We start from the raw sequence: 26,674 nt of genomic DNA on the forward strand, positions 1-26,674 counted from the left end.
ATCTCAGCATAACAGATGGGTCCCTAAGTCAGTCAGATAAATCAGATTATGATGTGAATGGAAATGCTGAAATTCTGCAAGTTGCAGAGATTCTTTTCTTGGTATTCCTATCTGTCCTTGTATGTGATATAACTGGCTCTTTAGTAAAACCTGAAGCAATTCCAGGTAAAGCAACTAAGATTTGATCCTTCTCTACATACAGCTATTGCTTAAGTAAGAAGAAACTTAAAAAAAAAAATCCAAGCCCTCAAAAATATAATGTATAAAAGTGTGTAAGAAATTGTGTTATGTATGTATATTATACCTGTCTTTTTACACAGTAATTTGGCTGGAGTCCCACCAGAATCTATTTAAATGAAAGAGGGTTGGATAAAGAAAGAAGGCAAATAACTCTGGTTTTGTTCCTGGTATTCAGAGAAGCAGGGGCAGACAGAGGGAAATGCCTGGACTCCAGCAGGGGGTACATATTTAGAACTAGAAATCACATTTAGGTATTTGTCTGACCAAAAATTTTCAATCTTGCTGTTCTCAGATTGAATATCCTTGTTTCCTGCTGTGCTTGAGACCAAGAGTCAGTTACCAGTTTTGTATTACAAAGGTAATGATGAATCTTTAAGGGAAAGTAATTGTCTGGAACAGTCTGGAGTCATGTTCCTGAAGAGTACTACCTACTAATTTTGGTTTGACAAAAGTTAAGTACTTGGAGGAAAGAAAACATTATGAACTGGGATGTTAATAGCTTGACTGCTGAAAAACCTCACCAAGAAAGCCACTTCAGGGCGAAATTGAAGCCTAAACTTCCCTGTTTTGACTCATGCTCTGTTTATTCAGGCAATACCGCATGCTATGGACCAACAGCTAATTCAGAACCGCACTTAAATGCCAGTGTGAACTGCACTGAGAAGCCTCAGCACAGCTCTGGTATCAGCCTGGCAGGATCTCTCCACTTCCAGATCTGCCAGTGTCCATCCTCACAGTAAACAAGTGTGAACATTTAGAGCTTTGGGCGAGCAGAACAAGAGTGTTACTGTAGTCTCACAGGCTGACCAATTTGCAATCCCAAGACCAGAGGATGCTAAAGGGATTTATCTGTCACTACCAGGATCTGTGGAGAAGAATGATGGAATACTAAATCAGGTTCTGTACTAGGATGGATGTGTTAAAACCAAGTTCCCTGAGAGCCTCAACTGATCATATCCCTTTAACAAAGGATATTAATTATGTACATTAAAGCAAGACTAAGGGTGTATTCTTTACATCACTTTATGATGTTGTCGTGCAAAGAACATAGTAAAGGGACAAGTGAAACAATTCTAAACAAATGTATTTGAAATGCAAAACTCAATTCAGTCAAAACGTATATATTAACAGAAGTAAACAAAACAAAGTTGTGAAGAATATAAAAAAAATCCCTTTCCTCCTCCCCTTTTAAATTAAATATCCTGAAAACAACTTAGATAAAAGGTTTTTCTGCTCAAAACCTGTGAAGTTTCAGATACTTCTCCTGGCAGCAATGCAGTTTTTGATGGTTCAGCTAGCATTTACTGTCTGTTAGAGGCACATATATGATGGCAGAGCAGCAAAAATACTTTGCAGCTTTAAAATAAAGCTTTATGCAGATTCTAAGGCAAGATAAACAACTATGTCTTGCGAAATGTCACAAGTTAAGGAGGGGTTTTAGAAACATAGAACTGCAGTGTATACTTTATGTATGGAGAGTGGCCACTTCACCACCACTAGCAGGGCACTGTAAAGACATTGTATTCCACAATGCTGCTACCTTTTTATTTTTATTTAGCAGGAGTGAAGAAATGGGACTTAAGTCACTGTGCACTTTGTGCAAGATAACATGAAATTCTGGAGCTGGAATATAGCACCTCTACTTTAGTGATTCCCTGTCACCACTGCACTTGGGCAGTAGCAGAGTGCTGTAAATTAGGATCACAGCACACAAAGCCTTTTGTCTGGTAGACAGATAGAACAACTACTGAGACATACTTGAACATCTCTGCCCTTTAGTTTCAGACTGCAGAGGAGCAGTTTACCTAAATTCTGTGATGTTAATCTACACTTGCTGTAAATGACCCTGAAAGCATACTCAAAGACTCATTTCAAGCTGTTTACATAAGAAGCATCCTTTCACATACCATTTTCAAATTGTGAAGGTTTAGTATTTATACAGCCTCTACAGATTTGTTGATTTCAAACAACCATTAACATATTAGGAAAGCATTAAATGTTTATTAGAATGCTTTTTTTCTTTTGGCTTATCTCATTTAAAATAAAAGCCTAAAGACAACCTAGACTTAAAACATATCAAGAGAAACTGGCTCATCATTATATCACAGTCTAGGATTCATCTCAGTCTGCTTACACTGTGCAGTTACAAACTCCTCCTTTAAATTAACCTTTTGTTCCCATTACCTCATGGAATTATTCTCTTGCACTCCCCATAAGCCATAGTGTAGAGCTGTCTGCAACTTGAGAACGACAAAAATATGAAAAATCTGGTTATTTGATCTTTCCATTCTAGGGCAGCTTGCACTACTTGCAGCCAATGCAGAATCTGCCTGGTAGAGTGAAAGCAGCACTACAGCTGCAATAGAGGCTCGCTGTTGTTTGTGCATCAGTGGCCCTTGCTCCACCTTAATTAGGAAAAACTCGGCAATGAGGTACTGCAGAAGTTGCCAAATCTCACTGTGATATATAAAGATTATAGCAGCAGCTTGTGCAGACAAGTAAACTCTGTTTGACCGGTATTCTTCAATTAAAAAAATCCAGTCATACACTGAAATTCACAACTTAAATACCAAACGGAATCATTTAATGGCATAGTGGGGATCGAGTCCCGCAGTTTGTGAATCCATGCGTTTACAGCAGGATCTCTTCCACAGCACAGAGCTGCCTCCGCAGTCAGTCCCAGCAAGTGATTCTTTCCTGCTCGGGGATCAGGCTCCAGTTGGGCGAAGGCTTGTCAGTCGCCAGCCAGTCAAAGTCATCCACCAGGTTCCAGTTGTTACTGTCTCTGTCCAGCCCGGACGACTCGAAATCCCTCTCGATACCCGGGTAGCTCCAGTAGTAGGGGGCGAAGGAGACCTCAGAGCAGCCCTCGATGACGGCCCGGCTGGTCACCTGCACGTAGAAGCGGCAGCCGCGGGTGCGGTGTGTGCGGAGCTGCTGGCAGGCCAGCGTCAGAAGGCAGTCGCTGCAGCCGTCCACCAGCACGGAGGTAGACACGGGCCCGCAGAGCACGGTGCAGCCACGGCAGTCGCGCACCCGCAGCGTGTTGGGGTTGCCGCGGAGCCGCACCCGGCAGCCGCGCAGCTCCGACAACAGCACGTCCCGCTGCCGCAGCTCCGCGGGGCCGAGCTCCAGCTCCTCGTCCTGGGCACCGTTGAACCCGCACAGCGGCTCCCCGCCCGGCTCCCCCTCGGCCAAGCCGGGCCCGGGCGCGGCGGGAGCCGGCGGGGCGGGCTCGGCGAGGCGCGGGGCGCTGCCCGGGGCCGCTTCTTTCTTGAGGGCACGGAAGGCGAATTTCTTCTTGGGCTGCAGCTGCTGCCTCCGCGCCGCCAAGTCCCCCTGAAGCCGCGCAACGGCCTCCTGCCCCTGCCGCACCTCGTAGGGCGCAAGGAACCGCACGCTGCCCGTCAGCAGCTTCTGCAGCGCCTGCAGGCGGCCGGCCGCCTCCTCCAGCGCCCCCGCCGCCAGCAGCCCCTCCACGGCCTCCCGCTCCCGGGCGAAGGCGGCCAGGAAGAACTCGCTCTGCTCCTCCTTCACCACCTGCGCCTCCTTCTTCTGCCGCTGCCGCTCCACGCCCTGCTGCCGCTCCGCTTCCCGGCGCTGCAGCCGCTCCGGCAGCACCACGGCGGCGGAGCCCGCGGCCACCTCGGGCTGCGACGGAACCGCCGCCTCTCCCGGCGCCGCCATCTTGCCCGCTCCCCTCCCCTGCGGTCACTAAGCCGCGCGCCGATTGGCTACCGGCAGCCCCGGCTGCGTCGCCGCCGCCGATTGGCGGGCCGGGGGGCTCGCGGCGGGAGAGGGCGGGAGGGCCGGGGGGAGGGGTCTCCCGCGGTCTTAAAGGGGCCGCCGCCTCTCCGCGGGATGGGGTGAGTGTTCGCGGCAGGTGCTGCGCGCCGTGGGTTATCCCGCTTCCCAAATTAGCGCCCGGGATACAAATAACCCGCTCCCCGCCGTGCGAGCGCGTAACTGCCCGCTCCTTCCCGCCCTTCTGCTGCCTTTTCCCCCGGCCGCCTCCTCCCCCCCGCCGCTCTCAGGCCGCGCCCGCGATGGGGAGCGGGGCCGGCCCTGGGCTTGGGGCTCCCGCGGGCGGGGGGCGCGGGGAAGGGGCGGCTCGGAGCAGGGGCGGGCAGGAGGCGGCAGGGCCCAGCTCAGCGCTCCACCTGCTGCCCCGAGCCGCCCCTGTGTCCTGGAGGTGTCGGGCGGTCCCGGCCCCTGCCCGGGTGGGGTCCCTGGGCGGCTTCACAGGGCCAGCGCCTTCGGGGGGTTGCGTAAACGCGGTGTGTTAATAGACCTTCCCTGTTGTTCCCCTCTCTCGCAGGGAAGGGGCTGTAGAAAAGGCTGCTAATCCTTGCAGGTAACTGCAAAGGTGCTGCCGGGTGCATCCTTTCCTTCTCAGCGGCTTGTTTGTTTTCTGGAGTGTTTTGTTTCAGAAGAGAGTTCAGTTCTTGAGGGGGAATGTGGGAGCAAGTGCCTATGGATTACTGTGCTCCCGAGGGAGGACTGTGTGAGTAATCCACAGAGGCCTATATGGAAACACAGGAAGGAAGACCTTGAGTGCCTTTTATAATTCGTAGATGTGTTTTAAGTAAATTTGCAGCAGGGACCAGAAATGAAGTACACCTGGCTACAAAGTAAAAACACTGACCATCATTCTGCCGTATTCATTTGAGAACTGCTCTTCTATTTACTGGAACCTTAACTTTTGCAAAGAAAGTTAACACAAAGCACTGTTTTTTAAACATATGAAAAAAAAATTTAACTCTTGTCCATTTCTACACATACCATCTCCCTTCCCTGGTCATTTCAAAGTTACAAATTAACATAGGACCTAAAACTATCAGTTGAAACAAAAAGGTGGTAAACCTAAAGTAGATAATCTGAATTTCAGTTACTGTCCTCTGTTTGGTAATAGCATGAGTCTTTTGCTTAATGTTCTTGTTTGGAAGTATAGGTTGTTATGCCCTTTAAGGTTAGGATTTGGAGGTAGCCTTAGCTTGAAAGTAGACATTTTCTATTTCCTGGGAAATGTGGTTAAACACAGTACTGTTAGAATGTACGGAGCACCTGAACCTTATATGTGATAGCATCAGCCCAGTTAGGAGGACTGAAGAAAACCAGTGAAATGCCTTTAATCCTTTCAATGCATGAAGGACTTGCCCTAAAATAGAGAATATTCCTTCCTTAACATTGTTAAAATATAAAATAAGGAGGTTGAAAGGAATTGTTGTGTAACAGTAGCACTTTGGAGCAGGTTGGACAGGCACTAGGATGGGTAACTTTGTGGCCGATGCACTACAGCTCTTACAACATGACACCTGTCACAACACTGCAATGTTAATGGGTCCAGAATTTTGCTTACCTTGCAGAAGGGGAGTGCTCAATCATGAAAAAGGAAGAGTATCTTGAAATATTGTTGCTTGATTTTTTTTTTCCCTACCAATATGTTTATATGAAACTTTTAGTAAGTCTTAGGCATTTTTTTCTAATAAAGTCATATCTCCTCCTGCAGTAATTGCAGCAATGTTCCATTAGACAGGCATATGGTGCAATTAATTAACTGTAATAAAAAAAAATAATTCCTTATTTGCATGGTGTTTTGTCAGAAAGATGTGTAAGTTTCTTTTTACCTAGCAGGCTTTTTTTGCCTCTATGCTCCCATGAGACTAGGTAATACAGGTGGTAACAGTGACGTGCTTATCCCATAGAATATTATTATAGAATTATTATTGTTATCCCATATAATTAATATTATTATTTCCTCCATAAATAAGAATATTGACAGAAAAAGACTTTTGCTGTTTCTCACTATGCATGAATGCTCCTGGAATATGGCTTTGGTATTGTTACACAGATGTGACCCAGTAGATGAAATGCAGCGGGTAAGACAACTTTATATATGGGGAGATTGCAAGCAAACACTGGTGTACACAGCACAAAATAAATGTTAAGTATTTTATGCTGTAGTATAATAACTTCTTATTTTACTTGGGCACTTAGAAAGTGAGGCATTCTAAATGGGTCTTTTTATAGGTGATTGGAGGATTAATGAGGACCAGATACCCTTGTAAATAGGAGCTTCTGGGAGCGACAGGAATCTTTTCACCTTACTAATGTGCACAAAAAAACCCCAGACGTAAGAAGGTGAAACATGACCTTAATGAAAAATTAAAAAGGGAGCAGTAACATTCTTCCAGCTGCTTCATCTTGATTTTCCAAAATTACTTTCCACACTTGCAATTTGAGGTTTTGGTATAATTGATATTGGCATGTATATATCTCTATATATTTTTTGTGGTCATACAAAGACTCAATTTTCTTCCTGACTTTGCTAGCAGTAACTTCTATGTTTTCAAACTGCACAGTGTGCTCCATTAAAAGCCATAAGGAACAGAAGATTTCCACTTTCCCAAACAGTAACCATGTGAATAAAACGTAAGCCTTGTAGCTCAGGCTTGGACTCATTTGGGTAAGCTGCAACAAGCAGTTTGGCTGTTTGAGGATATTAGATAAAAGTAAGGTACAAAATTCTCTGTGTTATACTTTTTTCCTATTTTTTGTCCCCTCTTGGATCTGCTCTTGTTCCTCACTGGTTTTCAAGTAGACAGTAGTCATTTCAGTAAGGCTTTTTGCCATTGTTTAGACTGTACATTTGTTTTATGTGAAGTTGCAGGTTGCACTTGCTTACTTTGATTTAGCGCTGTGAAAATCCAAACCATAAGCTCCATTATGTGTGCTTCCATGTTTAAATCTGTGTCCTGTGGTTGTCACTCTTGACTGCTATCTACCTGAAATATTTCGTACTGATTTAATATAGCTCAACAGTATTAACTTATGGCCTTTTCAAGTGAGATGTATTGTGTAGTTCAGGTGAAGGTTCAAGATCTTGTCTTGTTCCATCATTATTTTAAGAAAAGTGGGGAGTAAAAGCAAGATCCGCAAAGGCAACTGGGTGTCTGGCCTCATAATTATGGATTCTTACACCTGAAGTTCCTGAGCTTGTAAAAGTCCAGAATCCCATAGTTGTGGTGTGATCTTGAGATGTGGATTTGGACTCTCTCAAGCAGAGGAATTCAGTAGAGTTATTCCTTATCATCTGTACGTATTCCCAGCACAGACAACTTTATTCCAAAGTGTGTAATGCTTGTGTGTTGCACCGTTACACACACAGCAAATGCTATTTTGTCTTTCAGCTGTGTTTTCAAGAAAAGCAGCAGGCTCTGTGCCTTGCGTGGAGCTCTTATCTGATAGATGCGATCTCTGCCTGTTAGATTGAGTTTCTGCAGAAGAGATTAGCAGGGTAACACAATTACTTCTGGCTACAAAGTCGGTACTTCAGTGGCTTGCACAACCACGGTATTCTACTGATGGTTTTAGTAAGGGCGCTTTGAACTTCTCTGGCACTGTGATCAGGCATTAAAGATGTAAGCCATATTATGATTCATTTAAGATACTAGGCTGCACATTTTTCACGGTGGAATAGGGCTTCATTAAAAGTGAATGTTGAGTCACTGTATCTCTGTTCTTTTGGAAAAAAAAAATAAATTCCTTCAACGTTACGTTTGGCATACTGGTTGTTTCTTAAAAAGCTTTTGTTTGCACTCAAATGTTGTGCTTTATATATTTGGCCATGTGGAAAGGCAAGACAATGTAAAATACATGTGTTTTTAAATCACTAATTAGAGAGAGCTAAAACTATAAAACTTATTTGGTGCAACTTAATTGCTGTGAGTAATGCAAAAGCTTTGAAATGTAATCCTTAGGAATGCTTAAGATACTAATTATATTCCGACCAATCAAGGTGCACTTGTTTTGAAACTAGTCTGAGCTGGTCCCTTCTGAGAACCTAGTATTTCCAATGCCAAAGGTAGAGAAACAGTAATTTATACAAAAAAATGAGTTATCCTTCAAAACCAGGGACAGACTTCAAAGCGTAATATTTTATGACAACAGGCACTTCCAGATGAACAAAGCAAGGCCCAAATATGATAAACAGAAAAGCTTGGGAGCAGAAAATCACTTAGGTTTGGTCCACGCCTAGCTGCTGACTGCTATTTAGAATCCTAACTTGCTAATTGACTGTACTTAAATTCTGAAGACCTAGTATGTAAGCTACAGATGCTGTTTTATGGACTCTCCTTTTGAGGCAATTCTATTAGTTATAGAGTTTCTAAGAGATTATTTTCAGTGCCTCACTTTACACTTCAGATGCTTTTACAATTTTTTCTTTTTAATGCATTTCAAAAAACTAAGATTATTGGAGTAAGCAGTTCAACGGACCACCGAGGTTCAACAGCATATCAAAATTTTCCATTTGGAAATTATGAATCTTAATTGCAAACATATTCCATTTCTTTTTCTGAATAATTTAAGTAAAATTAACTTCAAGTCATTGTATTCAAGTCTTTCTATTAATTCTTCTGTAGTATATTCCTTAATGGATAAAATTAAACATGTATTCTTTTGTCATTTATTCATCTTACGAAAAAATCTGTCAGCTATCATTTTGAATGAGGGAATCCTTCCTCCTATTATTAGCATTTGTTCTTCAGTCTAAATCTGAGCATAAATTCCAGTCATATTGATACACTTTCTAGTGATAATACAAAGACTTCTTTTACATCAGTCTTCATTCGTATCCAAACCTTAGCCAGTTGGTTTCATTGTAGGGACTCAGAAATGTCCAAGTAAAACTATTCTGTCTCAAAAGCTGTGACTTAGGTGGTGCTTTATTCATAATGTTCCTTCTGTTCCTCCATTTTGTCTTGTCCTTATACAAGTATAGCTTAGCATGTTTGTGTTTCTGTCATGAACACAAATGCTTTTTGGCTCTTCCACTGTGTTTCTGTATCCCTATAATGCCTCGTATCATGTTTTAGGTATCCCTTTTTTTGCTTAGGTTCCTTCTATTATTATTTATTTGATTTTTAATTTTTTTTTTACATCATCTACAATATTTCAGTTGTATCAGGAATGGTTCTTTTGTTACTTTCATTGCCTGGGTGCTGTTTTTAATAACTACTAGTTTTAATTAAAAAAACCCCCAACCAAGCAACCTTGTGCCCATCTATTCGTTAGCATACTCCTTTGTATTTCAGTATCCTTACCTGTTTTTTTCCTCATTCATCTATCCTAGCCAAAGTAACTATGAATATTATAGAAGGTTCTCCCAATTTCTGCCATCATTTTTAGTTCAAATTCTTCTAAAAATTTTGGTGGTGTTAGTTGTGGAAAATGATTTCTCCAGGTAAAGATCTGTCTCTAGAGGTGGGTTTTTTTTTTTCCCGATACTTTTTAATGGCTGAATATCTTAAGATTATTCTAACTTGGAAGTGAAAGCTATTAATCTTTCAAGCTTAATTCTCCTTTTTAAGGTATTCTATCTAAGCTGAAGAATATGAGACTCTATTTAAATAACCTAGAGCATGAGCATGATCATGATATAGTTATTCTTGATCTGTTCCAGTAATAATTTTGAATTGCCATTTGTTTCAATGGGAGCTCCAGTCACCATATTTTCTCTCATTTTACTTAATTGTCTTCCATATGTCAGATCCCCATTTCAAAGAAGCACAGTTCTCCAAAATTTGTTCTTTAGATTCATCACAGAACAGCCCTGTTGGCCTTCACCCAATCTCCAGTCACAGAAACCTGCCTGTCTTCTGGTGTTGGTGTACATCTCTTGTTCTGACGTTCATTCTTTGTTACCTTGTCTTACTACTTACATATTAAACAATCACCCCTTAAGATACCTATTGGTTACATCTGTCTTTGGTAGGATGATTGATACTGGAGTCATACAGCTTTACAAGTTACATCATGAAATTATGACCCAGGTTTTGTAAGTACTGTTTTGTGTTCGCAAGGCGTGTTATCAAGCTGAACGTCTCAACGTTTAGATAATTTTTACTGGTGAGTCATCAAAATATTGGTGGCAATTGTTCAAAATTTTGCTACAGATGTTGAACTTAATTTTTCATGTGGATTGTTACATTTATATTCCAAGTTAAAATCCTTCATGCCACTGTATTTGGGTGCCCTACTTTTCAAGTGTGACCTCTGCATCTCTATTGCTTGTACCCTTTAATGATGACCTATTTGTTCCTGTGCTTTCAAGCTTAGAGTTATTTATTCTTATCTAAGTTAGTAATTAATAAAACAGTATGTAGATAGATAAATGGTGTGACTGGTGATGAGCTGACACAAGACATATGTTAAGGGATGGAGAGATAAAGAAGCATGGGAGGAACAAGTGCCATCAGTAGAGGTGAAACACTCGGTCTGAGGAAGCAAGGCTGCAGTGGAGTAAATGGTGTTCTTTTCTGTCCAATATACCTCAGAAAGGATGCAGCAAGTATGCACACAAGAATCTTTGGGATAACTGTGGAATTAATTCCTCTAATGTACTAGCTTAGTTCTTAAATTCTTCATTATGAATCTACTGCTGCTTAATCTTCTTTTGGGGTACTAATTTATGATTGCACAAGAACTGGAATGTGTGTGATGCAGACCTGGAAAAATGGGCTGAATAACAATAAAGTGAATTGATCTAGGAGAAACTTGGAGACAGAATGAATGAGAGTGTTCTGCACCCCCTTATTTACTCCCTCTCAATATCTAAGTGTAGTTTTCACTTCTTCACACTCTATCACTTCAGGGTGATGTATCTCAGATCACTCCAAATGTCATTTGGTGTCTTTATACACCTATGAGAGTGGTATTTGCCAAATAGCATGGTCACAGTTTGACAGCTGATGTCAAAATACAGCCAAATAGCAAGCTGTGTGACGGGTGCACATGACGTTCCTGGTAGCTGCTATCAGACCAACGTCTGTCTTCTAAAGATTTCTCTTATTCCTTTTGACACTGGTCTTGCCTTTCTTCTCATGCTTATTTCCCCTTACTCCTTATGAAGCTGCTACAGGAAAATGAATTAATGCGATTGTGGAAGTTAAAGAGATATAAACTCTGTGCATTATATGTAATTTGGAGAATAGGACTCTGGTTGAAGATGACAGTTCTGAGCAGATAACCTTGGGGCAGAAGAATTTTGACGTATAAGGGTCTCTTCTATTAATGCAGTGAGGCAGTGAGAAGAGGGGCAACCTCTTGGGGCAATGACACCCAGTTCAGAAACACCAAATGATCCTCTTAAAAAGTGTGGGATCTCACACCAAAAAGAGAATTTCTTTACAAACACGGTCTGGAAAAATCTGTAGTACATCAGAAAGGGATAAAATTACAGCTGATGACTGTATTCAGACCTTTTAGTATTAAGGGTGACATTAAGTGCATGTTTCAATATGACTGATAAAGTTACATCCATCTCTTTCTACCTAAGCCAATTTTGTATCTGAACAGATACAGCAAATATAGAAAAACATGCAAATTTACTTTATAGAGTGTACAGTGTGTTCTGGTTTGGTTTTGTCCACTCAGGGGCAATGTAAAGGGTTTCCATTCTTTCCATTCACCGACTTGTGTGGGTCCGGAGAAATCTGGTTGCTGCAGGGTGCTTTATTTTATAGATGATATTAGCTCTCCTTCCCTTTTTGTACTGTACCTGTTAAGTAACGTTATTGTTAATGCTGCTTTGAAGCATCATTCAACGAAAGTAAGTGTAAACTATGGTACCATCATGGAAAATTTATGTAAGATTCTTTTGTGTTTCTTATGATAAGAGAATGTATTCAAAATCATTTGTCCTCCTTTCTCCAGTTCCTTCTTTGTATCGTATTGCCTACTTCCTGTTGTGGTTTCTGCAGGACTGGGAGAATAATAATAATAACATACTGATCAGATGTTCTGCCAAAGTCCCTTCCTGTAAATCAGATCAGAAGAATGCTTGTGGTGTCCCTCCAGCTCACAAATTCTCACTTGAGCAATATTTCTAAAGCCAGTGATGCTGAGTAGGCTTGAATTCAGGGCAGAGTTTGACCCCTTGAAACACATTTGCTGAAGTTAGGGATCTTGAAGTTTGGCTTTTTTGATTTTCTAATGCTGGTGTCAGGAGTATAGGCTTACAGCTCTTAGAGAGCTCTTTGACACGGGGTGTTTACATCCATATTGTTGGCTATTCGTGTCCTTGCTGTATTTGCAAAAAGGGAAGTTAATACACTGGCTGATGGACTGGGCACTGCCATGTACGTGTTCCGTATGTCTGGGCTGCATAAAGGATCTGTTGGACTCGTGCTAAGACTTGTTTGCTTGGCCCAACCCTTCCATTTAGGGAGTGATTTGTAACTTCGCCTCAGTTTCCTACTGTGGGCATGCATATAAACAAGATTACTTAAAAATATAATATAACCAGATTCTAATTGAAAAACAATGCTGAGGTGCTGAGTTTTGGTTTGGTTTTTTTTTTTAATATAAGAAGTCTGGCCAACTTCTTTAAGAAGGTCTACTTAGCACCCTGCCCATAACCATTTTCATATAGTTGGATTTAAAACCTAAAAACTGTGTTTTCTTTGAGCTGTAAAGCTAATAAAGGATGTGCTACTAAATAAAGTCTTCAAATCCTTGTCTCTAAGGAGTTTTGACAAAGTTACTTAGGAATAAAATAGAAAAGTCCTTCGGAATTATAACTACTAGCAGAAAAAGGGTCTTAAAAGAGATTTTTTTTGTTGTTTTAAAAGCATTACCATACATATCTGCACACTAAGAATCTTCAATCAGGATTTTTCTTTAATAAACCAGGGTTCTCTGAATTATCTGAATAAATAATTATTTTTAGAATTATTTAAATGGTATTTAATGAATGAAGTGAATAGTTTCAGTTGAATTAGTTTTCTATAACCAAAAACCTTTGAAAAAAAATTATCAATGCTTTTAGATGAAGTAAACTGTTCAACAGCATCAATGAACTCTCAGTGCTATGAACTCTGACTTCAAATTAACATTTTTAGGTTACCTAAAACTTTTTTTTTAAGGAGTTGAAATTAATGTAATTTGTTTCCAGCAAGGCTGGTGAGAACGTAGCTAAAAATACTCAAAATGTTGCAGCTTGTAAGGGGATCAAATCTTATCTTTTTCAAGGTGACCTTGCGTTTATTTTTCTGAGGATCTCCCACCCTTGCATTTATTTTTCTGCGGATCTACCTGCACACCAACGGGTCGAGGTTTACAACTCTAATATAAAGAAAGTCAACCAACTTGTTTAAGTTATTGTTCATTTTAATAGGACAAAAACTTTATTTCACTTTCCTGTAATCCCGAACACCCCCCAACTTTTAACCCAAAGCCAGCAGCTAAGGCTAGGTCGCCAGACCTACGGCTTTCTCAAACACAAAACAAAAAAAAAAAAAAAAAAAAGAGGAGCTAAACTTTTTAAAGGGCCTGTCTGTAAAAACGCGGAGCGAGGATCGCGCTGGAGCCGGGGACTCATCATGCCAGGGCGGCGGTGCGTGTGCCCGGGCGCCGGTCTGCGGCAGTGTCCCGGCGGAGCTGCGCCGTGCCGGGCCCCGCCGGTGCGGTGCCGGGGCCGGGGCTGCTGCCGGTGCGGGTGCGGAGCGGAGCCGAGCGGTGCCGCGCTCTCCTCCCGCTCGCTTTCTCTTTCCCCCTCTCTCGCTCGCTCCCTCTCCCGCTCGCTCTCCCCCCTCCCTCCCTCGCTCTCTCGCTCTCCCTCTCTCTCTCCTACACTGCCAGCCCCTGATGTGATGGCGAAGAAACCCCGTTGACAAGGCACTGCTTTTTCATGACGGTGAGTTTCCCTTTGAGTGTATTATAATTTTGTGATAAAAATTTCAAGGAAAAAAAAAACACACAACCTCCTTCCTCCCTTCCTTCGGGGAGGGAAAAGAGAGGGGGGAAATCTATCTCCAGACAGACAGAAAAGAAAGAGGAGCAAATTAACAACCAGGAGTTGCCAAAACCAGGATATTAGGTTTCAGCCCAGAGAGCTATTGGCTCTGGGGCTATGTATATAAATATATATCTAGAGAGAGAGCGAGCGAGAGGGGAGACGAGGAGGAAGAAGAGGGATATTTTGTGGGTGGCTGTTGTTTGGGCAGATGTGGATTCACATGGAAATGAACTATATATATATATATATTTTTTTTTTTCCGCGAGGCTGGTGGTGGTGACTGCTGAGGGCACTTAAAAAAAAGTTGTTTCTTAAAATATAAGCGGCGGGGGGGGGGGGGGGGGGGTGAGGGGGGGGAGAAGGTTTCAGGTCCAGGCTGATAGCTGCAGAGAGGGGAGAGGTTTGGGGTGGGTTTTTTTTTTTTCTTGCTGATGCCATGCAAATTCAGGAGAGGAGGGAAGAAAAATCTCTTTTAATGACTCATTGATTGAGCCGGTTTAAAATTAGTTGTTGTTGTTGTCTTTTTTTTTTTTTTATTTTCCGCCCCCTTGATGGCCATCAAGAGAGGAATGGAAAGAGGAGAGGAGGGAGAGAGTGTGTGTGTGTGTGTATGTGTGAGTGTGAGAGAGAGAGTGAGAGGGAGAGAGGGGGATAGAGAGAGTATGTGAGGGAGAAAGAAAAATAATCTTTTCAAATCTCCTCCCTCTTTTTTTTCCCCCCTCGTTTCTTTGCTTTTCTCTAAAGCTCTGTGGTCTGTGAAACACTCTTTTCTTCCTCCTCGTCGGGAAAATGGAGACACTTCGTCTCTCTCCTGGCTGTGCAGCTGGGAAGGATTTTTCTTTTCTTTTTTCCTTTTTCACTCACGGCTCGATTTTTTCCTTTACCCCGTCCACTCGCCACCACCCTAATCTTGTCTTTTCTTTGAGCTTGTGTCTCAGATTTGTACCTTCTGGGGATTTATTTTTCAGTCGTTTCCTCGTTTTCGGTGTCGCCATTACATTTGATTTGATTTGTTTGGTTCTTTATTTGCAATTTCCTCCGAATCTCTCCGTGTCTCCTGCTTTTAACCGAGGAATGGAAACGGTGCCGCTTTTTGTGGGTGCGCGAAATGCTCGGGCGGTAGGTTTGGGCTAATGCGCTTTTTTTCGCCTTTTTGGGACTCAGTTTTCCGATGTGCCTTGCATTTTTATTTTTTTTTAAAATTATTATTTTCCTTTTGGAGAGAGAATATTTAACTGTAATGCCTCTTTAAAACACAACAATAAAGCGTCTTTTTCTGGAGTGACCCGTTTGGCTTCGCTTATAGAGGGGATGTGAATCCGATCCTTTGTGCTGCTGGGATTATTTTCCGTAAAAGAAACAATGTTTTGTAAATAATTTTTTTATTTGTGCCGTAAAACAGTAGTCGGTCGTGGAGGCGTTTTTCTGAAATGCTCACTGTTCACATTCATTGATTTATGGGCGGGATTCAGTGTGTCAATTGTATTTTGCTTTTGGTATTAATTGCAAAATTCAGTTACAGATGATGGCAGAAAGCAGATGTAGAGGTATTACAAAAACCGGGCAAAATCGAGCGACGTATAGAGGGCACGTTTATATTTACTCAGAGCTGTTCCTAGTCACTGTGGGGAGGAAGGAGATATGGAGGCCTTTGCTTTTCCCCATTCTCTCTGCTCCTCGCTCCTTTCCTCCTCGGGGCTCGGCAGCGCGGGATGGGAGAAGGATTGAAGGAGAGAGGGGAGAGCGGCTCCGGAGGCGGCCCGGGCTCGCCGGGCAGCGCATGCGGCGCATTCCCGGCTGCGAGTGGGAGCGGAGGAGTGTGGGGAAGATGGCGCTGCCTGGCTCCCTGCCAGCGTTTGTTGCGCAGTTTCACCCGCTCTCCTCCCCCACGGGCGCCATTTTAAGGTCCTTTCTGCTGTCGCCGCGCCGTGTGGGGCGGTGCCGTCGCGCCCCGCTCGGGCCGTATTTCTGTGTCTGTCTGGGAAGCGTTACTGTCGTGGGCTTTGGGAGCCTCTCCCCCCAATCCTAAAAGCCTTTCTTCCCTCCCTGTACCCACCCCCTTCTTTCTTAGCCCTGTGTCACTGACTTGGGGGGTTGAACAAGCTTGGTTCACAGGGGCCCGTGCTCCCAGCCGAAAGCCCGTCAACATCCCTTAAAAGCTTGTTTTCTTACCTCTGAAATACGTGTTTCGTGACATTCAAAGTATAGGAAGGAAAAAAGATTTTAAAGAGCCTCTTTTGAACGATGACCAGAAAAATAAAACATGACATTAAAAAAACCCCACCTTTAAAGAAATGCACTAGTGTATTTGGTCGAGGTAGTCTTTGAAAAGCCTTCGGTTCCTTTAAAAGTGCTCGCAGAAATATCAGGGCAGGGAAGTTATTGTTGGGTGGGTAGGTAACTCATTTTGTTGTTGTTACTGTCTTGGTAATTGTTTTTTTTGGTGTGGGGACACACTAGCATTTTTTCAAATTTTTATCACTCCTGTATATCTCACAGGAAGCGGTGCTTTTTGCAAGTTACTCGATTTAGCAACTCTACCTTAATATACTTTTAAAATTTTGGCTTGGTGCTGTTTTTAGGGGGAGTGTTGAAAATAGCTTGTTTAAAAGTAAAACCACCTTTTGTTTGTTTTTACATTTCTGTATAATCTGTGCGGTGCTCATGAGGCTTGAGTTTAATACGAACAACATCTGTACTCAGGAAGAGCAAGTATGCTGCCAGACCAACTCGTGCTGTGCCCACTAAGGAGTGTGGAGTGCTTGTTTAGTTCTTCAGTTTATGTTTTTTGACACATCAGAGGAAGGCTTCCCTATGCTCTTTGTTCATTCCTGAAGGACGTGAGAGATTTTTTTAAATTGTGGGTTAATTTTACGGGTACTTAAATTCTTTGCCTGTTGGCATTGAAGGGTTTTAAACATTTCTGTGAAATACATGCATTCATTGCTTGGAATATACTAAAAGAAGTGTGTGTATATAAATTGTTTTTCTAAAGAGTTTCACAACCTTTTTTACATTTTAGCTTTAAAAAAATATAACTTTGTTTACAAATATTTGGAATGTGGAATACAGTATTTGTTCACATATTTCAGAAATCTTATTTCGTGGAAGTCACTGTTTGTTGAAATGATTATTTAACATTTTTTGTTCACAGTAGCCTTGGGATCGAGATAGTGAATTCTTTTTTTAATGGTAGTGTATTTTTATATAATAAAATTTCTTTATTATGCCCTGATGTCTGGCAGACTGTGTGTGGTTTTTTTTCATTAATTAGTGAAAATAATGAAGATGTGGCAGGAATGGTGTGATACTCATGTATTTGGCTGTGTTCTTATTTCGTGCATACTTTAAGCACTTACTTTCTATGTTGTACCTGTATTCTTGAGTTGATAACATGCTCAGTATGTGTGTGGACTTAGTTGAGGTCACTGTACTACTGTAGCTCAGTATTTACATCACCTTAGAGGAGTGCAGTTTTCCTGCCCCAGCCCCTCCATGTGTCCTTTTCCAAGAGAGTTCATATGTTTAGTTTAATTGTACTGAGGCGAAACCCCCAAAGTTCTGCATGAAGTGCATTTTCATTTTCCACCAAGGCCCCTTTTTGTATCTGTAAAGTTTTGTTGCAGAGATAAGTCCGTAGTCTAGAGCTGGAAGGGCTCTGGAAACATGGATGCCTAGGTGTTCTGCTTGCTGCATTTCCAGAGTTTTGCTGGCATACTTCCACATGTGTTCCAGAAAAGTTGTGTCTGTATAACTGCAGTTAGGTTTTACAGTGTGACTCTAATGGTCAATGATTCTGCCTTTTCAAGCTACATTAAGCTTGCGGTAAATCCAATGACAGGTGCTTTTTAGCATAAATGTAGCAGTGAGAGTGTGAAAGTGTGTCATTCCTGTCTGAGTAGTAGCTACAGTCCAGGCAGAAGAGCCTCTTTGATGATGTAGTTCACGTTGTTCAGAGAGTTGGCATAATTTCTTACAATAGTTCTGCTGGAAAAAAGCCACATCTGTGCTTGAAAGGTTTTTTATGGTGACATACCCATGTCTAGCTTAAGACATGGGGTTTGTCTGTAAAAACAAGTGTGTTTTGCTTTCTTAGGGTAGAGGAAAAGCAGCAAGATTTATAAACTGTTCAGACATTCATTGTGACCTGCCACTGTTTTAGTTTGAAAGTCAGAGTGAACAGTTTCACTAAGGCCCTTGTCGCACCAACATAAATGCATAAACACCAACCTGATGTTTTTTCAAGGTCATCACATAGTTAAATTAATATGTGTATATTTTTTTCAAATGTTCATTTGCTCCTGCTTTCCTCGTTGAAAAGAAACAACTGCTGTGTCTATATTCTTTTTGCTTTATATAAGAATTGTTGAGGTTTTAGACAGAATAAAAATTAACATGATTAACTAGCACAAATAGACTGTCAAGGTTTGTAATTGCTTTATTTTCTTGCACTAGTTTTAAGATGTTCTAGAGCTACTTCCACTGTTACACTGACTTAAGGGAAACCTTACCAAAAGGAATAGAGAGAAAGCAGACAAATCACTGTCAAAATGTAATACAGTATCTTTTGTTTAATTGAAAATATAAAGAATGGGTGGTGAAGTGAAGAGAGGGGAGGTCTGGGGAGAAAGTCTTAGCTTCATTGAAAGAGACTGATCATTTTTGTAAGGTTTGATCTTATGCTTCCACTTGATCAGGTGGAACTTGCAGTAGTTTTACTGTGAACTTGATACAAGTGTGGAATTTCAGTATCTGGTGTTGAAGCTTGATTTTATTATGATAAGTCAACTACAGAAAACATCTTGGCCTCACTGAGGTCACATTCAGGTGACAAAATCTCCTTCAGCATGGACAGGATTGGTAGAGTGGAGGATTTTCATCCTGGTTTTGGGGGTGTTGATCTGGACCACACTGCTGAAATAGTTACACATTTGTCAATTCATCATATTCAAATTTCAGTTGATAGCTAGAACATAATAACTAAGAGTAGTATAAATCACTGTTCAGCTTTAATTATTGGTAATTGTTAGCAGACACTAGCTTGTGTGAACCATGCTTGTGGCAAGGTAATTAGTTTTTGGTTTTTGGGATTTTTTTTAAACTAGTATGGACTGGAGTGGCAATGAAAAAGTATTAATTTGGCATTGCTTTATAGATCAATTGAGAAGTGATCAGTTCATAAGGAAATTACATTCTGCAATTGCAAAATTGGTTTTTCAGAATCTTTGAAAACTGTATGCGCAGAATGAGAAGTATGATACTCGGTATTGTTTAGTAGAAACAAGGTAGAAACAGCTGAAGAACTGACTCGACATTCCCTGAAATATCATGTTGCACAAAATAGCGTATGCTAATAGTCTACATTATTGCGTACGGTAGTTTCTAGAAATGCTTAAGAGCATGTAGTATCTTTTGGGCAGGCGAATATTTCTTTCCTAAGGAACTGATGAGATTACACCTCCTTCTTTGCCTCTCTTGGGATGAAACCAGGACCTTTCAAAACGTTTTACGAATATTGAAATTCCTGAGGAATTGTGTATGCGGTGGAGCAGCTTGGAAGACAGAGCCCAAACTAGGACATAGCACAGTGTTGAGGATAGTCACTGCTGGGGAAATGGGCTCAGCCCAGTGTTCAGCCTGGGGAATCCCGTGGGGTAGGTAAGCATCCTGACCTCCAGGCTGAGGTTACTCTGATTTTTCTCAGTGTGATTTAAAAAAATCTGTTTCCTGATGAAAGTCTTGTCAAGATTTTGGTGTTGCCAAGAACAGCTGTGGATGCACTAGGACAAAATTGTGTTGAATAAATTAGAAATTCCGTGCTGAACTGTGTGTCTGAGGGAAACCAGATTGTAGACAGCCACACTGAGGGTCGACATGTGTACTTAGTCTGTTGGCTGTAGCTGGATTGGCCTTTACTGTCATACATACTGTTAATTGAAATGCACATTTTTGGTTTTTTCTTAATATAATAAAATATCAGTGTAGTATTTTGAAGTTTGTTAAGTTACCACATTTGCCAAACTCAAATCAATAATTTTTTTAATGGTGTATTAAGGTGAAATGGAATATAAGAGTTGGATAAACAGCCTATTTTAGGTTCTCTGTGCTTTAGTGTGTGGTTTTTACTTGCCCTTCTGTGTGTGGAGCTGGTACTTCACAATTATATGAAGACCCTACCTGCCCCCTCTTTTGCCTGTTCATCTCCTGCCAGGTCTTAGAAACCATAAAGATGCATAGCATTGTGCCTAGCACTTTTGTATTCCTTTTCTTGTTGCTGTTTATCCTGAATAGTTCCTATTTTTTGGACTAGTTTTCACTAGAAAGATTTTGCATCATTCTTCCGAATATTTAAAATTACCAGTTTCTTCTCATACTCTGTTGCATACAGATAGATGTCTTTGAAGTGTTTCAAACACTGTAAGTTCATCTTAAAAGTGCTGCTCAGACTTACAATCCTGCAATTAAAACACGTTCGTATATTTAGTAAGTTAATGCTTGCATATTGCACTGTGTTACCAAGTTAGAATCACAGATTTCTTACTTTATTAGCTCTTTTTTTAGAGCACAATTCCTGGTAGATTTTGCAACAGTACAGCAGTTGCTTTTTGTTGATTACTCTGTAAGAAAAAACTCAAAAGGAATAATTCTATATTGTAGAATATAAGCACAGCATGGACTACAAGTGAGTAGTTAAATCCTTGTGTTTTACAAAGTACCTTTTAAAATTAATTTTGTGTCCTTAACTCCCGTTGTCCTGAAATGACAACTATTTGATAGTTATGCCTTTGGATTTTTTAATGAGTAAAATTGAGAGTGAGATTTTAATTTGCAGTGAAGTTTTTCAATATTTACCTCTTTTCCATGAAATACTGTGTCGTTATTCTGCAGCACGTAATTTCTTACAGTAATGAGGGGGGGAAGTGGAAATACCTCTTAATATTAACTTTTTTATTCTGTCCATGTAAAAATCAATTTCTTGAAAATAAAGGACTTGACTCGGTGAGCAGCTCTTAAGTTAATTGTAAGACACAAGCTTGGTTAGTTACAAGAATCTGAAATTGTTCAGTTTGCAAGATAATAGATTGTTTAAAAGTGGTATGGACTTGGAATTTAAGAATGAACTATATGGTAATAAGACTTTGACTTTATACTCCTTTCTTGCACTCCTGTGTTGCAGAGAATGCAAATGGTTGTTCCTGTATGGGAAAGTTTCCTTCAATGAATTCTGCCTGTTCGATAGGAACCTGAGAGAGAGCTGGCAGTGTAAGGCAGGCAGTAGTTACAGCACCTTAGCAACCTGAAGGGCATCCTGCTAAAGTGATACACGTTACCTAATGTGAGATAAAATGTTTCCCCCCCCCCCCCAGTTCAGGAGCACATTGAGCAAAATACTAGCACTGTGAAAATTAATGAGAGTTGTGGTGGAAATTTGTGTGAGAGAAGGACTTCAGTTCTGGGCATTTGACCTCTGCAGTCGGTGTGGAATCACTTAATGCTGCTGCAGTCCTTGGATGTAATTTTAACAAGGGATGAATGCTTGTATTGGGTTAATAGAGTTATGTTACATCCATGTTCAGAAAGGTTGTGAGGGATGAAAATGCCACAAATTTGATGTAACATACTCAGTTCACTACTATACTGTTCTCTGAAGTGACTTAGAGTTACTGATCTCTTCTCGTTTTGGTGATTATTGTTACAGTGACAAGTATTTCTTCAGCTGTTTCACAGTGACGTTGCTATTAATGTTGGAATTGTAGATTAAAATTCTGGATGGAGAATGGTAGAGCAACAGAACAATATAGAAGATTTGATAGGTCAGGTTCATTATGAAACATGAGATAGATCTTGTCAGAATTCCTGCTGACAGGATGTGTACGACGTCTTACTGAACTTGTGAGGATTACTGGGTGTATATCATAACTTAAACAGTAGTTGCTTCAGGTGCTACCTATGTTACTGTACACAAGTTTGATTATCTCCTGCTCCAAAGTTACCTTTGCTCCAGAGTGCTGATTTCCAAAGGTCAGTGTTCACTCTCAGAAGTCATGTGCTACCATGCTGCCAGTCAAGAATGGATTCCATGTATTGGCACAAAACCTACAAGTCTGTAGATTTTCCCAACAGTTTTGTAGATCAGTTTATTTCCTTGTAGCTTACCAAGTTTTGATGTTGATTGTATCACACTTTTGGAAGTTACTGCTCTAAATGTTGCTTTACTAAGCTAGCCACTATCTTGGGCTTTTTACAGAGTGTGAAGATAATATTTTATTGCTTTGTATCTGAAGTGATGTATTATGGTTGTAGGAAATTCTAAATGACTCTGAGAAAGGGAAATAATTCTTTTGTGGCAAGCTTGAATATAATTTGAGTGAATTTAAAATCCAGTGTTTACAGCAGTTTAAATACATTTTTTAAGTTACAAAAATCACGTATGGTATATGAAGCATGTGTGAATAGTTGAACCATTTCTGGACAAATCTAGTTATAATGACACAGCAGATCATAGGCCCTACATGAGTTGCATGATGCTGTGGATTGTGTAGCACGGTGATTAAAATTTAGGCTGGTAAGGACCACTGGAGCTTACCTGGCCCTGCCCCCTGCTGTAAGCAGAACAAGCTTCACTGTTAGGACAGGCTGGTCAGGGCTATTTGAGTTTTGAAAATTTCCAGAGATGGTGATTCCACGCTCTTGCTTGAACATTCTTGTTTGTGAACTTCTTTCTTCCTTGCACTGGGTTGGGATTTTCTATGTTGCGTGTTTTGGCTGTTGCCTCATGTCTTGCTGTGTATTGATGAGCCGAGGCTGTCTTGGCTCATCTGAGTGCCTCTTTTAGCTTGTGGCAGGCTGCAGGTAGCACCTGGGTTTGCCTTCTGCTGTCCAAGCTGAAGAAAAGTAGTTTCCTCATGTGCCTGCAGGATTTTATTTGCACTCTGTTGTACTCCTTCAAGTTGTTTTGTATTTATTTTAAGAGGGGTGCGTGCAGCAAAACTGAACACAGATTTAAGGTGGGAGCTCACAAATACTGAGTAGAAGGGAATTATCACTTTCATGGAACTGTTGCCTGCACTGCAGCTGCTGTGAGGGCCGTGGTTGTATTAACATGTGCGGCTGCAGCCCCACGGGCGCTTTAAGCTGACTGAAGCACTGCTGCCTTCCGCCCCTATTGAACTACCCGGCTCCCCCATTCCTATTCGTGTTCTCTTGTGCTGGCACTGGCACTGTTGTAGCCCTGTGGCAAGCCAGAACCAAATTAAGAAGCTAATCTAAGTTGAAACAGATTGATGTATTTTATCAGATCAGTTTTCTGTTCCGGGTGACAGTTCAAAGCCTTGAGCTGGAAAGTGGGTGAGTGGAGGGCAGGACTGCTCTATTCGTCTTTTGTTGGTCTTTTTTGCACCGTAGTAGGTCAGAGTGTTGAAATGAAGGCAGAGGCTTTAAGGCCAAGTAATAACAGTCTCCCAGAGGACTGGCTTTCATAGTTGGGGTTTTCTTGTCATTTTTATTACTTTCAACTTTTCTTGTATTCTGTTTGGGAGTGTGCGATAAAGGGCACTCTGGTTATTTCCCAAAACGGATAGGCAGTGCTGCTTGCACGAGTACATGTGACACAAGTTGAAGTATATACTGGATTCACCAGTGCAGTAGCAAAGATATGAAATAAAACAGTAAAGGCCTTGCTAGTAAGCTACAGGGAATATCTGTGCTGGGTTATGACTAATAAGTGAGGATTGCCCCTTGTAAATTATTTGGATGAACCCCACTTTGAAGACCACTGGTCTAGGGTACATAACTCTTAATTCCATTAATTGTGTTAAGTTTTATTTTCAAACTGTCCTGATTTATAATATGGTTTATACCCATTTCATACATCAGTCATTGCTTTGGCCCACTGTACGTTAACAAACAGTGAGGAGGACAGAAAACTTGAAAAGATAGTTGGCAAGAAAACTTGATAGTTGGCAAGAAAAGTGGCAAACTTTTCTACCGCTTTTGCTGTAGAGAATGCGTTTGGAAAATTCCACAGGACAAGGTTGCTTTTATTAACACACTTTTAAATGATCATCTGTGTCAAGGTCATGTGTTGCTCAAATTTCTAAGTAGACCGAATAACTAGTTGCTTTTAGGTGTGCAGGTACTCTGTCTGATTGTTCACCTCCACTGTTGCTCTCCTGAAATTACCAGGACACTAATCGTTTGCTAATCGTTGTTGAAAATAGGCATCAGTTAAAAAAGATTTAAACCTGCAGTGTCCTGGTTTCGGCTGGGATGAAGTTGATTTTCATCCTAGTGGCTGGTACAGTGCTGTGTTTTGGATTTAGGATGAGAATAACGTTGATAGCAGATGATGTTTTAGTTGTTCCTGAGCAGTGCTTGCACTAAGCCAAGGACTTTTCACCTTCTCATACTGCCCCGCCAGCAAGGGAACTGATTTGTATTTGCAAGAAGTAACAAATACCATGACCAGGACTGGAAGGGCCCTGCCTCCAGCCAGGTGGAGGAAGGGGGACTGCCCGGTTTATTGGACTGTGTGGATTTGGTGGTCTGGCACATCAGAGCCACAGGAGATAACACTGGTGGGTAGTGGTGCACAGTGTACCCTTAATGCCATCAAGTTACAAAGGGACAGAACCTATCTGTGTTCATCTGGAGTGACACTGAAGAACATCAGCCAGTAGGTACAACAGGCTGCTAAGACTGAAGTGGCTCAGGTTGATCTGCACTGGCAATGTAAGGGTGAATTATTTATAGCTTGGTGAGCCCATGACAGCTTAGGCCAGCAAGAGATGCAACATATAGGTGGGCTTGTGATCACAGGGTGAACCTGACCACGGATACTATTGCACAGGTTATCCATGAATGTGACACATGGACTGCAGTCAAACAAGCCAAGTGGCTAAAACCCCTCTGGCGTGGAGGACAGTGGCTGAAATAGGCAAAGCACATGGCACTGAGTTGGGTGTATCACCCTCCCTGTCCTGCATGAGCCTCTGGGAAAATCAAACGATACAATGGACTGTTAAAGGTCACGTTGAGAGCAAGGGGTACTGGGACATTCAAACATTTTGATACACGTTTAGCAAAAGCCATGTGATTAGTTTACATTAGGGGGTTTGCTAATTGGGCTGGCCCTGCCCAATCAAAACTTCTGCATACTGTAGAAGGGGATAAAGTTCCTATAGTGCACATAGAAAAATATGCTGGGGAAGCCAGTCTGGGTTGTTCCTGTTTCAGGCAAAGGCAAACCCATCCATGGGATTGCATTTACTCAGGGTCCTGGGTGCACTTAGTGGTTAATGCAGAAGGATGGGGAAGGCCTGTGTGAACCTCAAGGGGATTTGGTTTTTTGTGAGAACAACCAATGATTTGAATTGTATGATTTAGGATGAGAATGATGTTGATAACACACTGATGTTTTAGTCGTTGCTGGGCAGTGACTGCTCCTAAGCCAAGGATTTTCCGCCTTCTCACATCACCCCACCAGTGAGGAGACTGGAGGTGGGCAAGAAGCTGGGAGGGGACACAGCCAGCAGAGCTGACCCCAACTGACCAAAAGAATATCCCATTCCATGTGGCATCATGCAGAACAATAAAACTGAAGGGAATTGGCTGGTGGGTGATGGCCTGCTGCTTAGATTGAGCTGGACATCAGTCAGCAGGTGGTGAGCATTGTGCATCCCGTGTTTTGCATATTCTTTTATCATTGCTATTATTTTCTTTTTTTTTTAAATTTTTTTTTTCCTGTCATATTAAGCTGTTTTTGTCTCAGCTCCTGAGTATGACCTTTTTTCCCCTGATTCCCTCCCCCATTCTGTTTTTGGGAAGCAAGCAAGGTGGCTGTGTGGTGCTTAGCTGCCTGCCAGGTTAAACCACAATATGCAGTTCCATGGTTTATGTCAATTTTGGGTATGTGTGGTGAAATAGGAGCAGAATTTAGTCTAAATAAGTAGGTTTCTGGCTTGGCTGTGATCTTGATTGTTCTTTCACAGACGACATACCTCTGTGAGTGCTGTTCAAATTGCATGTTGGTCCTGTGGTACTTCACAAAAGCACTGCCATGCAGCACCTTGTTAGTGCCATGATTTATGGGGATAGCAAGATGGTAGTGATCTATCTGTGCTTTATTTGCAGTTTTTGAGATGTGGGAGCATGTAGCCCCTTGTGCAGTGAATGCTGATTGGAATGACTTCTGAATGTAGCAAGAGCTGTGTATGATAAGTGGCTCTGTGATGTACAGTGATCAGCTGTATGGAAACTTGGAGATGGTTTTATACAGGTTAGCTCATTGGTAAACTAGCCTTAAAAATGAAAAGGTGACATATTTCTTTTTCATGTGTGACAGAATTCTGCTAGTGATGACAAGAATGTTGTTAAAGCTTGTTAGGAAGTTGCACTTCAGGAGGGAACTGGTTTTGATTCTTGGTGTTTATAAAAAATGCAGCTGTTTTCTTTGAGGCTTTTTGTCCATCATAAACTGGTAGGCTTTTAAAGTATCTTGGGTAAATCTTTTTTGTATCATGTTTATCTAATAAAGCCAACTGTATGTTCAGCTAAAGGGCGTAATAGTGAAGAATATGTATTACCATTAAGATCTCCTCTAATCAGTGCTTTCGTGCATTTTATTTTCCTTCTGAT

The 26,674-nt window shown here is 41.5% G+C and overlaps 2 protein-coding genes across 3 annotated transcripts in view; one reads left to right on the top strand and one right to left on the bottom strand.

Annotated features, from left to right (window-relative positions):
- Positions 1–2,794: 2,794 nt before the first annotated feature.
- TBCC (tubulin folding cofactor C) lies at positions 2,795–4,009 on the bottom strand. The gene has a single exon (XM_027641469.1). The coding sequence runs from the start codon at positions 3,925–3,927 to the stop codon at positions 2,914–2,916; it is 1,014 nt and encodes a 337-aa protein (XP_027497270.1). The 5' UTR covers positions 3,928–4,009; the 3' UTR covers positions 2,795–2,913.
- Positions 4,010–4,081: 72 nt separating this feature from the next.
- Positions 4,082–26,674, top strand: part of BICRAL (BRD4 interacting chromatin remodeling complex associated protein like) — a 45,579-nt gene continuing 22,986 nt past the window's right edge. Inside the window, exon 1 of one of the 2 annotated variants that reach the window (XM_027641467.1) lies at positions 4,082–4,106. The gene's annotated coding sequence lies outside the window, so the exon portion shown is untranslated. Of the gene's footprint in view, positions 4,107–13,514; positions 13,937–26,674 lie in introns of those variants that run through there. The other variant, XM_027641465.1, reaches the window with a different exon arrangement.

This window comes from Corapipo altera, unplaced genomic scaffold (genome assembly GCF_003945725.1).
Source record: "Corapipo altera isolate COAL_440 unplaced genomic scaffold, ASM394572v1 48b, whole genome shotgun sequence".
Classification (NCBI taxonomy): domain Eukaryota; kingdom Metazoa; phylum Chordata; class Aves; order Passeriformes; family Pipridae; genus Corapipo; species Corapipo altera.

What these genes read in the sequence shown, in the direction of transcription:
- TBCC (XM_027641469.1), bottom strand. Translation starts at nt 3,927, where the DNA reads ATGGCGGCGCCGGGAGAGGCGGCGGTTCCGTCGCAGCCCGAGGTGGCC.